At 42.3% G+C, this 22,467-nt stretch overlaps 1 protein-coding gene across 2 annotated transcripts in view; it reads left to right on the forward strand.

Moving 5' to 3' along the window:
- Positions 1–22,467, forward strand: part of PDAP1 (PDGFA associated protein 1) — a 93,648-nt gene that overhangs the window by 68,756 nt on the left and 2,425 nt on the right. For both annotated transcript variants that reach the window (XM_085629126.1, XM_085629127.1), the window contains exons 3-5: positions 7,705–7,812; positions 9,829–9,950; positions 15,783–15,934. In XM_085629126.1, the coding sequence (XP_085485252.1) occupies positions 7,705–7,812; positions 9,829–9,950; positions 15,783–15,934 (382 nt within the window). The remainder of the gene's footprint in view (positions 1–7,704; positions 7,813–9,828; positions 9,951–15,782; positions 15,935–22,467) is intronic.

Below are 22,467 nucleotides of genomic sequence, written 5' to 3' on the forward strand. Positions count from 1 at the left end.
TAAACACTAGGAATCCAGTACTGGACCAACATAGGGTGAAACAGGTCGACCTGAATAGTGAAACCACTATAGTTCACTACAACACACTCACTGAGTACTGGCATATTATAACCTTGTGCACACTAACATATCTTAGTTACCTTACTGAAGGGTCTCTGAATACAATTTGATGTCCTTTAGGTAATTTTAAGATCACATTCTTCACCTTACACATTATACCTGGGCTCCCGGTTTTATGGTATTTATTTTTTTAACATTTCCATCTGTATTTATCCATTTTTTTGTTGTCATTTTATCTGCGTTTATCCACATTTATTTTTGTCGCAAGCAAAAAAGACGCTGCCGCTAGTATTTTTTCACACTTATTTAAATAGATAATGGGCACTTGGTTGTTATAGGTTTAGATAGATTTATGTAGATGGATAAATGGGTTACTGCTTTGAACAAAGAGGTCCTTTTGTGACTTGCAGTTCATAAATTGTAATCCTTCCAATATAGCACAGTGAGCTATGGATGACATGTGGCTCCTACACCCTGTAACCGCCACTGTCTTAACACATACGACACGTTGATTTTTACTCACATGATTTTTTGTCAATGTAGAATGTGTACGTGTGATTAAAAGCACTCTGACACCCTGCATTGGGATGAGTAGCGCTATAGCACTATAAAAGAAATAAAGCAAAATAAAGGTATTTAAATTATTTGTGTAAATACTAGGATATACCAGCACATCTAACATTCCTATAGTGCATGCCTATCTTTTATACAGGGACTGAAGAGCATGCCTCTTTTAAGTGCATGAAAGGTGATAAGCTGTGTACATTTGTTTTCCCTCCATTGCTTTTAGGTGTGCATCTCCTCCCCACCCCATAGCCCCAGCCAGGATACTACAACAAAAGGAGGCCTGATGGCCCCTTACCGTCTGCCTTTGTTATGGCACCTCCAGGAATGGTGCACTTCAATGCTCTTCAAAGAATGTTAAGAAAACAAAAGTAACGCTTAACAGGCAAACTCTGTAAAGAGGTGCTAATGTGTTCGAGTGTGAATAAACCCAATCTGGCCACTTTGCGTCCACTGTGCCTTTATTTATTTTACATGCTTTGAACTGTTGTTTTCTTCGTCCTGAGGCTGCACTTTGCAAGAGAAATATGTCAGAAGAAGACTACATTTCCAGCAAAAATGTGTTTCTTTTTTGGAACCATTTCATAGGGGAAACCTACCCAAAAAGCTAGCGTCCGAAGCACCTGAAACCAGGCTGACCAATCCACAAATGCAAACATACTACGTTATTGTAGCTACAAAAAATCCCTTGGTTAACATAGTTACTTGCATTTTTCAGTTTATATTTATAAACACAGAGAAAGGAAAACTATTTTTCCCACTGTATTTATATGCAAAAATCCGTTTAAATGGAAAACCGGGAGCCTTAATTATACCCCACACACCCGCATGCACCGCCACGGCTGATACAAGAAAAGATCTTCGACAAAGAGTGCTCTCACAGGGCCCATGGGGCATTGCAGCGCCGGCCCCATGAGGAGCAATACGACCAATGATTAAGCATGACACCCACAAAGGTGTGTGAGGGCAACACTTCCAAATAAGGAAGATCCCCCTGGAACCATATATTTCAACCACACCTTTTCTTTAATGTTTTTTATACCCTCTTCACATGGGAACAAGTACCCACACTGATTAAATGTGCACACACTATTATGCCACCCTCCTTTGGGAGGGGGGCATAGACGTAGCCCCGATTGGAGGGGGTCCTCCCCTTCAAGATGGTGGGGACTGAAATGTGCGCTTCACCTCGCTTCCTCCACCTTAAGGGGGGGTTGGTATAGATGGGCACACCTATTCTTTTACATTTTTCCAGCCAGATTTTCTGTCCAAACTGGGGGTGTAAACCAAGGTCTGCCATCTGCTGCTAGCAGCAGAGGCTGGGGGTTGCATTACAAAGGCGGCCGGCATTTGAAGCTACCCTCTTCAAGCACTGGCCCATCCTGGGTGAGGAGGTATGACACCTGCCCAGGATGCGCATTGTTTCTGGTCCCAGAGAGCAGGGGCTCTCTACCCAGGAGACCAGAAACCATTCTCATGGTGGCTGGCTGCCTACAGCCTGAGACCACACAAGGATTGGTAGGTTTTCTGAGGTGCCCTCCGACTACATGGTACAATAAATCCCACACTGGATCAATGTGGGTTTATTGTAAGGAGTAGTTTGGTACCAAACACTCCTGTGTTCAGTGAAGCCGGCATGGTGCTGTGGAACTCGAGTTGTCGAGCTCCCAGTCCATGTGCTCTCTATGGCATCCCTGGCACTTACAATCTTGGGCAAATGATAGACCCCACTATTTTAGGGGCATAACTGCTCATTCAGATATGCCTTCATCTGTGGTATAGTGCACCCTGCATTGGGCTGTGAGGCCCTTACCTATGCCTACAGGTCGTGCTGGTTGGCATGGTACCATGTCAACTTTGTCATTTTCTCCCTTACAGCGGCATGCAAGACAGTGGCATGCTCCCAGTGAGTGGGGTCCCAGGGGACCCTCTTCAGTACCTAGGTACTCAGGGTACCATTTACTAGGGACTTACATGGGAGAGAAGTACTAATTGGGGGTTTGTTGTAGGGAAGAAGCACTGTCATAGAGGACCTTATTGGCAGGAACCCTGTGCACTACATTTGAAACCACATGAAAACCAGGCAAAAAGTGGGGGGCTAACCAAGCAAAAGATGCACTTTCTCAGAGAGACCTAGATAAAATGCAAATTCAAAATATCCAAACGGATGCATAAAGGTAAATTAAGCTCCAACATGAGAAGGTTTCATCTACAGAAACTGGAATTTTTTTTCTTGAGAGAGATCATACAAAGGCATAGTGGAATTTCTATTTTTGATCAAGGCATATATAATTGACCAGTTAAAGCATATCTAATTGTACATTCTGATAATACAATTTAATGGCTAAGTTGTTACAAATACGAGACTATGGTGTGAGATATCGTGCGTTTGTGATTTTGTAGGAGAACAGTTGAGGTGCAAGCATGGAGAAGGGATGTCCTCCAAAGGCGGTCTTAAGGAAACAGGGGACCTTGAAAAGATAAAGGTTAGAAGAGTAGAAGAGAAATGTAGGAATGTGTGGAGAATCTGTAGGCCCAAAAAAGAAAATCTATAATCAAACTGACATTTCTGAACAAACTCCTGAAAAAAAATAGTAGCAATAAGAAAGCAGTGAAGATGGTTTAGCAAAGGTTTGGTGCTGGCACAGTGAGGGACTGAGGTAACTAATCTACGAAATTGATTTTAATTGATTTCATAGAGATTGCAGGCAATGCATGAGTTTTATTCATGCCCAAATATGTTTTATTTTTCTAGGCAGGATCTGCCTAATGCAGACAGAAGATTACTGCTGTCACATTTGAGAAATGGAGGGAGGGGTGGCGTGAGAGTGAGAGATTATGTATATAAAAAGTACAGGTTGAACTTACTGCTGAAACATGCACTTCCTCCTTTAATTTGGAGTCTGATTTTGTATTATTTTTTTTTATTGGTTTTACCTGCACAACGCTTGGGCTGTGCTTGTGAAATCTGTTGTATTTAATAAAAATCTTAAAAGGGGCTTACACCCCCCCCCCCCCTGCTCTTTCTTTTCTTGTGTTTATGGGCTTGCCACTTTTCCTACATTTCTATTGGTTGTAGCTTGCTATTTCCTGTTCTTCATGTGTTTTTTTTTTTTTGTCATCAGTGGCGCATGGCCTAAGTACTCCTTTTCATCCTCTTTGGTCCAATGTCTTTGTTATTTGTGAGCAAGTGTGCGCAAACCTCAACAATGGTATCTGAGCACATACGGACTTTTGTCAAACTTCTTGGTTATTGTGAGCAAGCGTGCACGAACCCCGGCAAAGCTATCTTGAGTGCTTACAGACTTTTGTCGAACCACGCTACATCCTCTCCCCAGAAAAGAGGGTTACTATACTTTTCGACGCGCACCCCTACCCCATTTTTGCAGGTTGATATTTTACTTTTATTTCTGCTACTTTTTTATGTACGAATATTGCCAGATTTTCTGAAGAAATAATGAATAATCTTGAGGCATTAGGTGCTTGGTTGGCAGGAGTGTACAGCTGAGGCAGAGGCTCTCCCTTGCGCATGCTTTAAATGCAGAAGCAACTAATATGCAATTAATGTTTTACATGTGATGTTTAAGGACTTATGACATCTCTGCATCAATGGAATACATAACTGGGCAGATGGGAGCGGGGGGCATGGTGCTCTTGTGGAATAGTCAATAAGGGGGGATCACAGCTCGCCTGTAATTTGCGCCCAGGCCATTGATCAGCGAGGCACTGACGGGTGCTCTTAAGGCGGCAGTCTTTGGATGGGCAGGAGCACTCTTGCAAAGCTTACCAGCACAGCAGCATCAAAGTGTGGGGATTGCAGACCTAAACCAGATTTATAGTTGTGGTGAGGACCACCTGTAAGCGTTCACAACCGTGATCTCATCAAAGAGTGAGTGAACTTCAGACCTTGGAGGGACAATGGCTTGTTAACATTGTTTCCTAAAGTCTGGTTTTGGTGTCTTCAATCACTTTAAACTGTGAACTAAAGTGCAAACCACACTCTCTTTGAAAGCGAGGTCTGGCACTAGAAAGCTAGTTACCTGAGCACAGTCCCTCAACTCACCCTATTTAATGCAGATGTCTTTTTTTTTTTAATATGCTCAGTATGTAGCCCCTGACTCAGCGTTTTATCTTTACAAGGTTGTCGAAATGAGTATCGTGTTGATATTAGTGACGTCTACTTTTGTACTGCTAAAAACGCACACAAAAATACCAGCAAGTGCCATCTATAATAAGAGTTACTGACCCGCTACATTTAATTCTCAAGTAGCTATCAGCACTAGGTTCGAAAGGAGGGGATACAGCATCGCTTTCACTACTAACTCCGAGATACCTTGGAAATCTTATGTTTAAACAAATACTACTCTATATTTGAGGCGTGCATCATGAATCTCTTTCCTTAGTGCTGCTTTATGCTTCGAGAGTGTGGAGTTCAGCAAGAACTACTGCAAACTCCAGTTTTCCTTCTGTACAAAATACATTCTTTGCACAATTGTCTGATTGTTCTAGGTTACCGGAAGACTCCTTTACGAAGGACATGTTTCTTTAATCCTAGGCTTTCATTTAAGAAGCCAGTGAATTCTGGGTGCTGTAATCTTACTTTCTTTCAGTTTATTCTATTTAGCTTCACAAACTTTGAAGAAGGACCTGTAAAAGAAAAGAACAGGACTTGAACACTGTGTCCTGGGTCGCATACGGCCATCTGCTGACTTTAGGCTTGTAGCAATACTTAAGCTATTGTATAGCTGCTTCAAAGTGTAATTTGTGTAACAAAAGTTAAATTACTATTCTCTTCTGCCTGTTTCTTTGCGCCCTGGGGGCTCTGCATTCCACACAGTACTTTGTGTTGACCAAAACGTACTCTAAGAGGGCATGGAGAGGTGGGAACTCCCCCTGTCTCTCCACTGCATATGGATCTCCCCCCTGCTATGCCTTTGTCACAGACACCCCATGGGGAAACACGGCTGTAGGGGAGAGGTAACTGCCTTTTCTAGGTACTCTGTTCCGTCTTCAGCAATTGCCGTCCAGGAACTCATAATGCCTGATGTAGCATTTTAGCCGTGTATTATTGGTATAAGTTAAGAATTGTATTCCGAACCTGCTAATAAATTGATGGACTGATTATATGTGCACATTGTATTGAATAGGGAGATATGATAGACCCCTGCAGAATGCCAGTAGTGATAAGTAGAGAGCTGGCTTAAGACAATATTTTGTTACTCTAGGTTTTATTTATGTTAATTGCCCCTTATTAATATATTATGGGAGTAGTATTCCATATGTGATGTAAATATGGCTGATGTTTGTGTGCCTTTTTAGGCTCCGGATCCTAGTGAGACACGATCTGTTTAGTTGATCCAATGGCTTTTAAAAAATTTCTGGTAGGACTCAAGTAAACCAAGAAGGGGCCTTATTTCTTTCTTTATACTGTTCTTTATTAAGCCTGGGCATAGTTTGCGGAGTTTTGCTACGCAGAACTCCGCAAAAATACTCCGAAGTTCCGCAAGCGGCGGAGTGTAGTGCGAACTGCTGTTCACGCTGGTCTTCCTGCCGCTCGGGTAGAAATTGTACCCAAGCGGCAGCTTGCGCTCGTGAACTTACTGATCGCGAGCGGGGAAAAAACTCTGCTGCACTACGCAAAGCGGAGTTTTCTGCGGAGTGCAGAAAACTTTGCGAGCTGAGTTCACCGCCCAGGCCTACCTTTTTAGTACAATGCATTTTTGGGCCTTGAATGATATTTTCTCAATACCCATGGGTGAATTTCCTACAGATTTGCTAGATGCCACTTTCCACAGACATGCCAGGTTGGCATTCAGGCGTATCAGATTTGTATGATGTCCACCTTTGCAAATGGGCTTTGTTAGTTTCTTTCTGGGAGCAGCAGTGTTTTAGTTGCACAAAGACCTCTAACTATACAAAAGTTTGAGAAGGACTACATACTGTCAGGTTACAAAGTACTAATTATATATCTATATGCCACAAGTAACTGGAATTTAGCAAGGGAAACTAGACGATACCATGCACCCAGACACTAGTCTGACATTTGGACTTTGCATGTACTGCCTTTGTGGAACGTTTAAAATAGTGTGTTGGATTTTTAACTTTTGAATGAGTGAATTGGTTTGGCTGCTTATAGCAAGACCTCTTAAAGTAGCTACACTCCATGCACAGTTGAACTACCCAAACCTAATGTTTAAATAGGCTTTACAGGGCTTAAGCAGTTACTTCCAAATTAAATAAATATGACCAGTGCATTCGCTCCTTTCTTCTTCTTTTTTTTTTTGTTGGTTTTTTGTTTTTAAAATACAGAAGTCCTAAATCAACCTAGTTGGATAGGGCTGGGCATGTGTTGTGGTTACCTGTTCACATTTGAATGTTTTCTGTAGTTGTATCAATCATCGCCCTGTATTGCCTCCATATTCCTGCCCATTCTCACCCCAGCCACTGCATTTTGTCGGTATTCTACTAGGTTTTTTAGGGGCCCTAAATCGTTTGGAACTTTTGTGAGCATCTCATTATAAGCATAAAGTTGTTATTCCTTTAGGACTGTCTTCTTCTCCGGGTTTGTCCGTTCTTTTCATTTAGATGCTTGCAATATCACAATGTGACATCCAGTAATCACAGAGTGGTTAACTGTGATAGAATTTCTTTGGGCCTGTAGGATGCCCTTTACTGCCACCCCCAAACCCCTTCTCTTCCACCCACACACTCGTGTTCTGTGGTACCAATTTGGATTTCAGTGTTGGTAGTGAAACCACCATCCATATCAACCTGACTTTCCTCTGTTCAGTCAGGTATGTGTGTCTTGATCTTTGGAATTTATTTTTTTCATTCTGCCAACGTGAGTATGTTGCAGTTGTCTACCTAATTTAAAAAACTACTGTATTTTATGTAAATGGTTGTAACTGGTGTAGGATTAATATGATCGGAGTTGAAGTTTATTAGACCAACCTTGAGACGGGTCTGAGGACACTTTTTGTGTTTTTCTTTATCACAGAGGACTAAAGTAAGTCTGTGGACTTGGCTGTCTGAGCTTTTTATTTTTATATGTAGTTTTTTTAACATGTGCTTACTCCACAGGAAGCAGAGCTCCTTGCTGAAAATGGTGGCGAGTTAGCAGCAGGTGATCCAACAAAAGAGAAAAAAGACTCTGACGATAGCGAGGATGAAGATGATGACGATTACCAGGTAGCAGTCGCTACTTTAAGGATAAGTTAATCTTTGTGTGTTAAATCTTTTATAAATTAAGAAACGTTAGGATAAGATTTCTCTGTGAATATTGTTGCTTTAGAAAGTGTTTGAGTTCCATTTCACGTCGATCTATTCAATTTTCTGCTATCTCTGTTCTAAAATGAGAACAAAATATTTAACACCGATTTAGACCAATATTAATGCTGTTTTTAAGTAAGCTAGTTGATATGCTGTCTTTGGAATTTCATGTGTAATGTGACAAGGCTTATATGCTGCATTCCTAATTTTCTTTTACTCAACTCATTTTAGACTTTAGCCATTTTACATGGTTTCATTTTTGTCAAAGCAATACATTTTATAATGTTTGAAATGTTAAACCACGATCAGGCTAATGGAGTTACCATAGCTATTTTGGCAGGAGAATGCAGGTTACTTGGTATTCAGGCTTACCGATACTCCTTTTGTATGGTACCAAAGGTTGTAAAAAGAATTGCAGTCAAACCGCTATTATGGTGTGGTTCAAGCATACACTAAGGAACATGAATCCGAGGGCTGTGAAATGTTTTTAAACAGGAGTAAGTTACAAGTGGAGTGCCTCAGGCCAAGACAATAACTGTATTAAGTTATCTGTCCTGCATGAAGTAATTTAGTCGAAAATGATGTGGGACAGGAAATCTGGAGTTTTATTGTGAAATTTGCAGATAACTTGGGAAGCAGTAAAAGTGTTGACTAGAGGGAAAACAAAAAAGATTTTCAGGGAATGTGACGTCCAGTCTGTAGATGTGATGGCATTTATCTAATGATGTAAAGTCTTGTGCATAGCGGAAGACAATATTGGATGTAGAAAATGAATAGCCAGTGTGCAAGCAGATAATTTAATTCAGCAGCAAGATCGGTCCTTTAGTGTTTTGTGCATGAGCCCAAAGTTTGGTGCAGACCTGAAAGTTTTGAAAGGCTTTGCAGCACATTTGCTGTGCATAATAAACTTTGGTGAATTGTAATATCAGAAGGGCTGACTTTCTTCTTCCAGTATGGGCTTTACCTCACCTGAATTTAGTTGTCCACATGCAAATAAGGGAATATGTTTCAGCTGTTGCACGTCTTATTCTGCAGCACTGCATGCAATCTCAAGAGATAATGTTGCACATGGTGGGTGGTATTGGGTTTATTTAAGGAATATCTCCCGAGCATCAAGAAGAGAATAATCTTGGTTAGAAAGGCTGTTCAGCATCTCGTTCATATATTTTGATATAACATTATGTATACTGTGTCCAGGCATACTGCTCTGGGAGGCGGCTGTGCTCTAGCTCAGCGGGACTCATTGTGACCACTCGCTTTCAGAAACGGAGAGGTGGCTCTTCTTTCACCGTGAAAGCAGCTAATCTGTGGAATAACCTGCCAGATTATTTTAGACAGATTATGAGGTTCAAAAAGAAGCTGAAACATTATTATTCAGGCTCGAAGGGGGAGTATGGGTGGGGTGACCAGAGTTTAAAAATGAAAAACCGGGATGGCCATCGACATAGAAATAGGACTGTTTTGACCGGGGCTGGATCATGGTCACAGAAGGGCTTTGCAATTGTGTGTGTGTGTGTGTATATAATTTATCATGAAGAGCAGGGCCCTAAATATTTTTAGGGAAGTCCTTCTACGACCATGATCTGCCCTGACCGAAACATAGTCCTATTAGTATACCGCTGGCCATCCCTGGTTTAGGGTGATGGGACACTTATTTGCCCCTAATTACATCCTGCTGTGCTGCCTGATCGGGCACTCTCTTGGGTCGCCGTGCGCTATTGAAATGCTTTATTCATTCATTCATCTTGCTCTGCACAGACTGCTGAATTGGCTGTACTCTGTACTATGATTGTTCTGCTAGGTCCACTCTAGGGGTAGTATGCATTATACGCCTGAAAATGTGGTTTATAATAACCAAACAGTAATGTTTGTTTATCGATGGACATTTAGCTCACCAGAGTTTTACTAAAAATATTTCATGTTTTCCTTCCTCAGCAAAAGCGGAAAGGAGTGGAAGGGTTGATAGACATAGAAAATCCCAATCGAGCAGCTCAAACCACCAAAAAGGTTACTCAGCTGGACCTGGAAGGTCCAAAGGAGCTATCTAGGAGAGAGAGGTTACTGTTCAACTTCTTTACGTTTAATGCTTATATGGACATTTATCCCCAGTTTGAACTACTTTACTTCTGGTTTTAAAGTGCTTGTATCATTTGTAATCAAATGTCACCAGGATTAATCATTTTTGTCTCTAGCACATCTTTATGAACCTGCTATGTTCTTTACAGTCTGGCCCCAAAACAATCCCCTTGCTCCATTTTAAAAGGATCTTCTAGAACTAAAGGTATGAGCTAGAACAACTAGAATCAATCTCCACGCCTTTACAATAGGAACATGACTGTCATGATAGTACATGTCACTAAAGACACCTTTGCCGGTTTTCTGAACAAGTGCGTTTTCAGCACATGGTTCTTGGTTGTCTCATTTTTGTGCTATGATAGCCAGGCCTAAGCGTGTTGATCAAAAGATGGGAGAAAAAAATAAATCCACTTTGTGGTAGAAGGGAAAGCAGAAGGCAGGGACTTTAAATAGGTCGCTTCAGAGCTGCTTTATGTGCAGCATGGAGCATGGTAAAGAACATGACATTGCGATAATCTGCACACGACCCTTAGTGGAGGCGCTATCAGAAAGTGAACTGAAATAACCAGTCCTCAGCATAAATAATTTGGCAAAAGGCAGCATTCCCTAAAATGAACCTTTCAGTTGGGCCTTTGTGACAATTGTCAAGCGGTCCCAGACTGATGGCTTGAAGGTGATAAAAATCAATAAATCACATTGCTGCGAGTTTAAATTCATGAGGAAGGAGTATCAACTATAATTTGAAGTAGAAAAGCAACATTTGCCAGTGATGTACCTCCCACCCCGAGAGCCCTTTACGAAGATCTAGGTGTCAACATCCTATCCACACAGAAGTTTAAAAAAAAAAAAAACGTCCCACGTAGCTTTGTGAATATTCATTTTCAATTACCTTTTTGGTGGGAATCGTTGTATAATCAGGATACAGGGCAATTGTGACTTCACTTGAATGGCGTGGGAGAATCTGATGCAAGAGTTACTACCAGGTCAGCAACACGTTTAGCAGTTTCAGTAAACCTAGCGACTGGGAGGGGGGGGGGGAAAGAAAGAATGAACTGATTCATTATTTTCTCTGAGAGGTTTATTTTACAGGCCTGCCTTCATGCTGGTCACAACTCACCCATCACACATCAGCTCTTCTCCGCATCCTAGGCTAAAATAAATTGGCCTCCGTTCCCCTAAGCATGCAGATCAGGGTGCCTTCAGAGCTCTGAACGAGGGCGAATCATCTTCTGGCAGGGATGGCTGCAGTGTAATGGAACCACAGGACAGCGTAAATGTGCACCTAACACCAGATGGGCACTTGCACACTACAATTGCCTGCGTGTGTCAGTGCAGGGCAACTTAAAGAGCACTGGGACCTTCCCGAAAGACTGTGCCACTCTGTCCCGTGCCCTCCTCTGTGACCAAAAAGCTATTCAATATGTATGCTACAAAAAACCTTCTAGTGGCTGCCACAGAACACCAGATATTCTGTCACGCAAGCACTCCTCACTAGCAAGCTTGACTTCAGTAATGCACTCTGCCGAAATCTACAAGCAGCTCATAAACTCGTCTATCCAAAACGCCACTTCAAGACTCGTACTCAACCGCCCACGCCAAACCCCCATTTCACCCCACCTCAGAACTCCACTCGCCCTGCATTTACAAATGCAGCCAATCCGAACTCCTCACACACAAAGATTAACACATCACTGGCCCAGCATACCTCAACTGCGTAGACTTCACCAGCCTAACAGACACCTATGCTCCGCCTCACACTCACTCACACACATCCCCCACCCCCATTAACAAGAACAGAACAGGATGTAGGTCGTTGGTTCTCATACAACACACCAAAAACATAGAACTGCTTCCCACTGCTTCAGCGCTGGGATGCCCTCTGGTAACTAGGTGCTTTATAAATGCTACCTCATTCACGCATTCATTCACAACACATCGGTGCCTCCGCCTCACTTCTTGAGTTCTTCAAGAAGCTGTAGACCCTGCTCTTCGAAATACTCCTAAGGGACATTCACATGACACCTGCTCAAGTCCCTCACAGGTGATTAGTGCGTTATACAAATAGACATAACATGACAATACTCATCAGTATCTCTGTATCAGTTGCCCTTTTTTCAGTGCAACTGTACTATTGTATATGTCCCAATATCTCCTTAAACGTCCATGGTTCAGTCACCCCTTACATGTAATATGTTCATGTGTCAAAGACCGTGTGATCGCTTAGAGGACCCAATATTAATGGCCAGCCCAGTGGTATTGTACCTATGTCAATATCCCTCTGCCAGTGAACTTTACCTGTGCTGTACTCCCAATGTTTGTGTTCCCTTTTCGATGGCGCACTTCCAGTTTTCCAGTGTGAAAGTCGTAATGCCTCTGCCAGTTGTGCCAGCAATGAAGTAGTGTCCCATTGTTTCCATGTCTTCCAGTCTTACTGTCGTGGTGTCCGTGTTCCAGTGTTTGTTTTTATTGTTCCAACTTCACTTTTATTATGTCTTTATCCCCATCCCAGTGTCCATGTGACAGATTTGGTTGGCTTTTGTTGTCATGTTGCATATACTTATAGTCCGGCCCATTGAGATTATGCAACAGTGAGGATGACAAAACTATGCGGCACACTATGTACCACAGTCTATGTATAACAGTATTTGTTATTTTGTAGTTTTAACAATGAATAATACTGTCTGTCCAAAGATGCACCTCGTTTGTGTCAGTTTAACACCTCAGCCAGCAGATAAGGGGTCTCTTAACCTTTGCAAAAAGACCTGTCACTGGGGGACCCACACGCAACAGTTTTTGCCCATTAGCTTGTGTGACTGTAGATGCACATGTTCTTCATTCACCAGCCATCTATGATTGATCCTCACCGTATCTAGTTTTTTTTTTGCCCCAACGTTTTTGTGTCACAAGACGTGCGTGATTGCACTCTTAGTAACAAAGCACCAGGACAAAGACTGCACCTCCGATTCTTGTCTTCTGCCTTCCGGTTCGGATTTTAGAGTGGAAGCTCCTGGTTCGAGAACTCTTCTTTGCTGGAACTAAGGTGTCAGCCTTTAGGACTTTTTCCCCAGTGACTAGGAAATGATAGCAAACCCCTTAGGTGCCAGCTACAGAGACTATCCTTTCGGGAACTGATCAGCTTTGAAGAGCTAGGTATAAGTTAATTATGAGCACTGCTATACCACCGATCCAAGATAGTATTGTATGTGTCCAGGCCTGCTATCTCTGCCCTACACAGGGTCCCTTTTAAGACTGAGCTGCCAAGTCGATCCCCACACATTAAGAATTCAACCCCATCTCATTGGTCAGATTGTAGTATCAAAGGTCTGCTACCTCTCTCTTGTCAGTGAAAGGTGGAGTTACTCCTACTTCTTTAAATTGATTTTAAACATTGACACTCAACAGTAGAGCTTATGTTTTGCCAGAAATGCAGACGGGGAAAATTATCAGGTCCATCATTGACAATAGTATAGCTAAAGCAATCATAGCGAGTTTAAATTCATCTCCACCCACATCTAATTATTTATATGAGCATTTACCCAGCTTCTCTGCTCTGGCAGTTCCATAGTAAGGTAAACTGGAGGGTAGAGTGTGGACATCCCTGCTTGTTATCTCTTTCTATGCATTACAGCTTTGCTTTTACCTGCAGCTACATCTCTTAATTGCTTGCCACTTGGGTGCCTTTATCTATTTGACTGCCAAATCTCTCACATGTTTCTGTAAAAGGATTTGTGCCTCAGTGCTGGTCTTTCCTGGCAAGCTTAATTTGAAAAGATTGGCCCCATCTGTACCGAATTGCCTAGTCTTTTAGAAATTTGGTCACTGGTCTGAATTTCTGTAGATTGATTGGTGAGAGGACTTGATACAATCGTTACTCTGCACAGTTAAAATAAATGCTTCCCCTTCTCTCACACAATCTGTTATGAGTTCCTTCTCAAAGAAGTGTTGTTGTGACAAGATGTCCGGTTGAACCCTCTTTTTCTCCAGTAGTGGTTCTGTGGATTCCGTCAATTCGGATAAGTGCGCCCTTTGCACATAATCTTTACGCCTTTTCCCTCTGCTATCCCCTTATTCAAACATTATTTCGCTTTAAACAATTTTCTAGGTCTCATTGCTCCTCCTAAAAGATTTTTTCTTCCAGCATCAGTATTCTGCTTCTGTATTCCTCTGGTTCCTGTAAACAGTTGGAAACCACTGAAAACCTATTGGCAGTTATGAAAGCTGCATCTTTTCGTCTTCCTTTTTATTCACAATCCAATTATAATCCTCAATTATAGGTTTGGTTTAGAAGCAGCTTAATCTGTTGTTTTTTATTATCTAAGGAAAACAATTCGTACATAAAAAAAAAAAAAAATACATAAAAGGATTTTAGGTCAGCTCTCTTCATTCATTGATTTGTTCTGTCATTTACATTTTGTTTCCGTGCCCCACAGGATGATGTAGTGGGTCAGTGCGCTTCAGCGATTGGCTGAATTGCTCTGTGAGCGACTGCTTTTTGCCTGATCAGTGCACACATCGCCTAAAAAGAAGTGCACTTCAGTGCCAAAGCTGGTAGGCAAATCATTTATTCTACCCTACCAGTGTTTTTATTTCTATACTGTATACTATAATTTCTTTTGTCATCCATGTGTTTTAACAGTATGTTTAGTTCGAAGCATAAACAATATGTTCAGTTCAAAGCCTATAGTATCCTTTTCTTTTCCCCAATAAGAATCTCATTTTCCTGTGATGTGCTGAAAAATTAAAAAGGGTTTTGTATCTGTTCTAAGCACACCAGCCTGCTTGTTAACCCTTGCTTTTTTTCAAATAAAATTATTTGTCATGGGTACTTTAAAAAAAAAAAAAAAAAAACTACGTCTATTGCAAATGTATAGCCACCACGTTGAGATAGTGCCACATTTATTTATTTTTGGCATATGTTATAATTATTATTTTAAAAAGTAAGCATTGCACCAATTTCCCAGTTGTCTTTAGTGTTCCGTACTTCCTCCTTGACAGCCGGCAACGCATATCTCTGTGGAAGACCTCGTTTGCTACTCTTCTGCAAAGCAGACCGCTTTCATCTGCTAGTTAATGTGATCTTTAGATACCCGTGCTTGAGTGGTGCCATAGAGGAATTGGAAAAAAAAATTCAAATACTTGTTAGTTTGCGTTTTGAAAGAGCAGGGCACTATTGCATTCGGTTTGAAGCTTCCTCTGAGACTGAAATCCTTCACCTCCTAAGAGTGCAATACGTCTTGTTTCACATATTTTGTGTGCTAGGTTGTAGCATGCTGGCTTATATGATTACGGTTACATGGTAAATAAAAAAGTAATTTGTGATCTTGTGATGTTTACATGTAACATTTTTTTGTTTCAAAGTATACCAATACGTGGCTGTTTCCTGTAGTGCTTAACTATTGTCCATTTATGTAGTGAAATTGAAACATGCAATACTGATGACATGTTTGAAGGACGCTTTAACTGCCTTGTGTTGTTGATCTGTGTGTCATTTTGCCACAAAAGATGTTATCTGTTTTCCACTCATGAAAAGTTTGAAGATGGTGAGGGTGGGAATTAAAATGTTTATTTTTTTATTGTTTTTAGGATACGTGTTTTACTTCATTGGGCATACAATGGAAAATGTGGATGCATGTGGTGTAGATCTGAGCTTGGTTTACAGTTTATGCATCTTTGCAGAATGAGACTAGAGTGTATTCGGTTGTTGGGCGGCTTTCCAAACGCGAAGTATGGCTGAGAGCCCCAAAGTGATTTTTGTGGAAGGAGCGGAGGTTGCAAGCCTACAGATACATTAAACATTGTGTTTTGTTTAACAGAGAAGAAATTGAAAAACAGAAAGCCAAAGAGCGGTATATGAAAATGCACCTCGCTGGAAAGACAGACCAGGCAAAGGCAGATCTGGCTCGGTTAGCCATTATACGGAAACAAAGGGAAGACGCTGCCAAAAAGAAAGATGATGAAAAGAAAGGTATGGTGGGGACTTTTCTGTATTCATCAGGTGCACATGTACAGCTGGCCTCTTCTGTAACACTTTGTCTTCTTGCTATTGCCCCTCACCTAAGTGAGTTAATTTATAATTCAAACAGTCTTTATTTCGACTTATTGTCATAAAAGACAGATTAAAAACAAATCTCATCATCATTTACAAAAAAACACATTTAAAACAATTCATCATCAGATGTTTCCAGTTTAGGCTACACATTTAGATTTTGTATAGAATTCATGATACTAAAACTAGAAGGGACATGATTTAGGTTTACTACATGTGTGGCATTCCTACTCGACCAGATAAAAGAATAAATATCTGTCTTTCATAAAAACAGGCTAAGAAGAATACAGAAATTCCACCTTTATACTGAATTTCTTTTAGGGCGGCTGGAGGGCTTTCAGTTTCCCAGCTCTAATTAGCCACATCAGTTTAAAAAATTTAGCTAAAGCTATCACTATTATTTCAGAACAGTCAGTTTGAAGTATTCTCAATGCAGTGATCCCTGTCCTAATACCCTTTTGAATACAGACTGCTCTTATCCATCTTAGGCGGGGGACCTTGTATTCTGGGCAGATGAACAAAATATGTACTATGGTTTCAGGGTAGATTATGCAAAAAGGGCACATTTGATCTTTTTTACTAGAAGCCCATTTACAGGTGACCGTGTTCAGTGGGAGAGTACCTACCCTGAACTGATGATATAATTTCCTATCAAGAGGCAATGTGATCAAATCCCAGTACAGCTCATACCCAGTAGTATGTTTCAGCTCCAAAAAAACCTTGGTATGTGATGGAACAGTGTGTGACTGGAACTCCTCCTGGGATATGAGTGACCAATAAGCCTCTTTCAGCTCCAATTTAGTAGGAAATGATGTCCCCTGTGGATTGTCCCAAAGATCCCCCATTCCTAGGGACTTTAAGAGAGTTTTTACCTTTCTAAACCATGGAATTTTGTCCCCAGAATCCATGTTGCGCGTCTCCAAAAGTGCTAATGCATAGTGATTCAATTCAGGGGTAACCCACAGTCTTCTCCAGTAGGCAACTGGTCTAAATCTACATATATTTTCTAGACTCTGACACCCCAAGTCCATGCGAAGGGGTATTAGTGGTGTAGATTGTGGGAGGCCTGTTATGCAGCGAAGAAACCTATTATGTGCTTTTTGTAAGCCTGCTATTTCAGACGACCCCCACAATTCTGCTCCATACAGCATGGAAGACCTTACTCTCGAGTCATAGATTTTTAATACTGGGGCTATGGGTTTAGTGGCTGATAACTTAAATTCTCTTAACAAAGCGCCGGATAGTTGCGCATGCTTTGAGATTAGATGGGCCACATGTGGCTTCCACTGTAACCTGGAGCCCAATGTGATACCCAAGTAATTGAAGCTGTCAGTCTGCTCTAATGGTTCCCCATTCATGAAAACTCTACCCCTAATGTTCCTATGCCTGTGCATTGTCATAAATTTAGTTTTGGAAACATTAACAGAAAGGCCGTAGTCATTGCAAAATTTTTCAAAGCAGTCTATTGCCTTCTGTAACCCTTCCTGGGTCTTTGATAGTAGGAGGGTATCGTCGGCAAACATTAAAAGGGGGACGGGGATGCCGTTCTGTTTGGGTGGATCGGTAATAGAGTCCCTATAATAATCTATAACTCTATTTATATATAGTGTGAATAGTGTGGGTGCCAGCACGCATCCTTGCCGGACACCCCTATCCGTTGGGAAGCTGTCAGTCACCTGACTCTGATTGCCCCATCTGACCTGCGCATAATTGTTTTCATGTAATGTAATCAAAATTGCAAGTAATTCAGGTGGGATGCCCTGCTCATGGAGCGCTCTCCACAGCCTATTTCTCGGAACGAAGTCAAATGCAGCCTTTAAATCAACAAAGGCTGCATATAGTGTGCCACCCCCCAGAACCACCCATTTCCAATATATTGTGGAAAATCTAAAAACTTGGTCCACCGTGCTGGTCAGGGGTCGAAAACCAGCCTGTAAAGTGGACATAACTCCCGATTCCTCAATCCAGGTCTGGACCCTGAGAAGTACCATTCTAGCCACAACCTTCTGGATGCAGGCTATTAGGCTAATTGGCCTGTAGTTTCCCGGGTCAGCTCGGTCACCCTTCTTAAAAATTGGTATGATTTCTGCTCCCCGCCATATGTCCGGCACCATGGTGCCTTTGGCCAGAGTGTTCGCCAATAATTCAATGTAAGGGACCCAGACAGATCTGCTATACAAGAACAGATCTGCAGGAATTTTATCTAAGCCCGGGGCCCTGCCCTTGGGAATTAGATTAAGGGCACATTCAACATCTTTTTTGGTGAACACTAGCGTAGTTACTGGCGGAGGAGGACTAAGAGAGGCTAGGGCGGATAATGGAACATTATTTGTTTTGGCAAACTGGGACTTGAAGTGCTTGACCCATTGTTCTGGCGGGACATGATTGACCGGGGCTGGTTTTTGGTTCCCCATGCCCCACCTCACAAGATGCCAAAAGTCCGTCGAATCTCTGGACTTACTGGCTGCCAGTAACTCCTCCCAGTATTTGGTGTCCCAAGTTTTTTTCGCTACATTTTGTGTCTTTTTGTAATAAATCCTTACCGCCCTTATAGCTTCCCTATCGGTGGATCGCACTGCGTCAGCTAAAGATTTATAAGCAATCCTGCAATTTTTATCATACCATGATTCCTGTTTTCTTTTCCCCTTGCCAAGGTGCCTTTTCCTAGAAATACTAAAAAATGTACTAAGTTTAAAAAAAAGGGTCGAGTGAATATGGACAACCCTACTGCAGCAATCCTCATAATCCGACTGCCCCAGCATTTCAGTTGTTGCTTCTTTGACCAAGTCGTTCATTTTATTAATAGATTCGGGCTTACCCAGACTCTCGGCCCATCTAACCCGCCGGGTATCATTTGTCATGATGTCATCAATCAAATCATCTTGTATTGACCCCAGCCCTTTGTGTAGCTGCAACTCAAGACTTAAAGGATTATGGTCACTTTCGATACGCTGTATTACTGTCATATCAAGTATAGCAGACCAAAATTCGAGATTGACCAAGATGTAGTCAATTCTACTGGTGCTCAGTCCATTGTTGAAGGTTGGATTGCCCTGCTTATCACCTCGTGTCCTACCATTCACTGCTCTCAGCCCATGTTCTAAACTGAAAGTCTTAAGTTGTAGGGCTGCCTGGGTCCACCGTTTGATGGGGGTTAGACTGAGGGTGGGGATTTGCCAACAGATATCCTCTGCCTCCGTGAGCTCTAGATCAGTTTGGTCCAGAGGCTCGTAGGAGCAGTTGAAATCACCGCAAATTAACAGGTTGGCCCGTCCCCTCCAGATGCTAACATAGTATCCCAGTGCCATCACAACTTCTGATGGTTTCCCTCCTGGCTTTCCTCTGGCATACACATTAAAAATGATAAGTTCGCCAAACGATGGAGATTTTAGCTTAACCGCCAGAATGTCCCTTGAATTGATTTCAAGTTGTGAAATTGTAAAGCCATCGTCCTGTTTTACCCAAGTAGTCAATCCCCCCTTGGGTCTCCCTCTATTTGTTTTGGTTGCAGCTATTGCAAAGTGGAGATACCCTGATCTATATTGGGGCTCTAATGCCCATGTTTCTTGCATGTTGACTATCAAAAAGTTATCAATAAAAGTAGCCCAGTCCCTGGAGGACAGCTTGTTTTTAAGACCTGCCACATTCCACGAGACCAGAAACTGGGTCTCCGCATTGCTGGTTGTGGTGTTTTGAACAGTTGCAGAAACTCCTGTACTACTGATATCCAGCTTTCCCTCTGATACTGTTCCGCTATCCTCCACCAGGCGATCTGTATCAATTAACTTCCCTGGAAGGTTACTAGGTATAGAAGAGCCTGTAGCCCCAGCGGGAGTCTCATAATTAATTAGACCATAAATTAATGTATCACTTGTGCAGTCACCTTGGTTATTTATTTGTGTACTGTGCTCGGAGTTGATTGGCACATTGATGGTAACACCGGTCAAGTTAAGATCTCTATCGGGTATGTTTAGGTCAGTGGGTGCAGTCCTGTCCAAGACCTCAACCACTCCCACTAACTCCTCCCCGGGTAACTGTAGACTTCAATCACAGGCATCCAGACCACAAAAGATGTCGAACCGATTAGACATTTCCAGTGGAGTGAATAGTGCTGGATAGTCCATGCTCCTATGTGCAGGGAGACTTGGCCTAGTAGGTACTGTATTCCACCCAGACAATTCTGGAGTTATGGCTGCATGTTGCACATAGGCAGGGTTCCTAATGTTCATCGTACTGGGGAATTTAATACTGGGTAAGGTATAACCCTTGGTCTGGTGGGTTGAAAATACTACAGATCTAGGGTAAAAATAAGTCGGAGGACGTGGAATAATGCTACTATCAAAATTAACCTCTGGCCAATTCAGGATATAGCGTACTGCATTTTGGTCTCTAAAATTAATCACAACCACATCCCCCCCAATATCTTTAGGTCTTCCCCCCCAACCACTGAAGCCGGCGTACATAAATTATTTCGCCATCTATATTACTGGCGATTGGCCTATGTAATGCCAGCCAGTGTGTTATTTTATTCTTCAGTTGGGAGAAACCCTCTCTCTTGTTTACTGGGAGCTCGGGAACCCCCGTTAGAATCACGACATACGGTACAGCCTCGGGCGCAAGATCCGGTAATGGTCCCCTAGACTGATTCCCCCGGGTCTGCCACAGGCCTCCCTCCTCATATCTCTTTGATCCAATCAAACAATTACCCATGTCTCTGGTGGTTTTATTTTCAGAGATTGTTAGATGACAGTTAGTATTAGCTGATGTATTACACACAGGAACGTTTGTCAGATTGGTGGTAAGGTTGCTCACAGTGGATTTGGGGGCTGGAACTGACCCTCTCAATAGATGACTGCTAGAGGACGGAACATCTAGTATTGGGTTAGTTAAAACTGTATTTACAACTGGCCCAATTTCAGTCAGTGGTAGTCGAGATTTATTAGTGGATTTATCCCCAAGGGGGAGAACTGGGACCTGATTGAACTCCGAATTACCTTTTAATTGTGCAGGACTAGACTTCCTACCCAGGTCTACTTCTATTTTTCCTAGTCGGTTCTCTATTTTTTCCAATCTTTCCACTATTGCGAGGGTATAAGATCGCATAATCATCTCAATACTATCCAAAAGATTGCTGGTGAGTTTAGTATTAGACCCATTGTCTTTAGAGCAATGTTCAGTACTATATTCCCCCTCTATATGTACAGAAGTCAACGATGGTAAAGGAACAATGTCCAATCCAGTCACGTCCTTGGAAGTTACAGCGGATATAACTTTGGAGCTAGGGGGGATTGCCTTCTTCCCAAATTCGGTGTAGCTCATCCTCTGTTTCGTAGGTTCCATCCCGTTACGTCTCTTCTTAGTAGGTGGTGGACCATGCTTTGTAGATTGTGCAACTTTCTTTATTTTTTGTCTAATAGACTTAAGGGGAGTGGGTATCACAGTAGTCGAAATTCCTAGAGAGCTGGGTAGATCAAGTGATGGATTAATGATATCTATTCCAGTAGAAAGAGTACTGGGTGCTGCACATTCTCTCAACAAAAGTGGAACACCTTCTGTACTTAGGGTATCATCAGCAGGAGCTGATACTAGAGTATGCTCGTTTTGAAGAATGTCTGTGGGATTAGGCTCGTGCAGTGCCCTATTTTTGATGTTTTCTATGGAGCGTCTACGCTCAACTCGGCGCTCTGCTAAAGAAAACTCTGTTAGGCCTGCAGAAGATGTCTTGGTAAAATAATTATCCAAAGTGCCATTCGTTATAGTTCCCACTCTGTCAGCCACCGTTGATATTGGGCTCGGCACAATCGTGGTCATATTAATAACTGTGACGGGTATGTGAATTGAAGCAATAGAAATTAAATGCAACTTACAATACGACGTATTCTTATGGCTCTCAATGTGACCAGAGTGCTATGCCCGGTCCGGTCTCGTCGGTCCTCGGAGGGACACAGAGGGCCCGCCCTTTGTCCGGGCTTCGTCCGGCGCGTCCCGCTCGCGTACCGCAAAGCGGATTCCGTCAGGGCCTATATAGGACGTCACAAGACTGTGGCGGTGGGCGGGTAGAAGCGCAGGTGTGTCGCCGCACGGGCTCCTGGGAACCGGAGTCCCGTGCAGAGCCTTCTCCCAACGTTGATGCGGCCACTCACGGCAGACAGCGGTCAGCGGAGCCCCTCCTAGGGCAACAGCACAGCAACTAGTGGCAAGAGATGCAATTAAGTGTAGCAACGATGCGGGACCCGTAGTTAATTTAATTATGAGACCTGATATGATTTTATTAAAATGTCACATGCCATGCCTTCATGCCCCAGCTTGAATAGCCTTGGATATTTTCTTGACCCAACTGATTTTCATCTGTATGACTGTTGAATTTTGTCCTTTCGCTTTGTAACAGCAGCAGGGATCGCTCACTTTCATTAAGTTCTTACGGATATCGTTCCATAACATCGTCTTTATTG

This window comes from Triturus cristatus, chromosome 10, assembly GCF_964204655.1.
Source record: "Triturus cristatus chromosome 10, aTriCri1.1, whole genome shotgun sequence".
In the NCBI taxonomy this organism is placed as follows: Eukaryota; Metazoa; Chordata; class Amphibia; order Caudata; family Salamandridae; genus Triturus; species Triturus cristatus.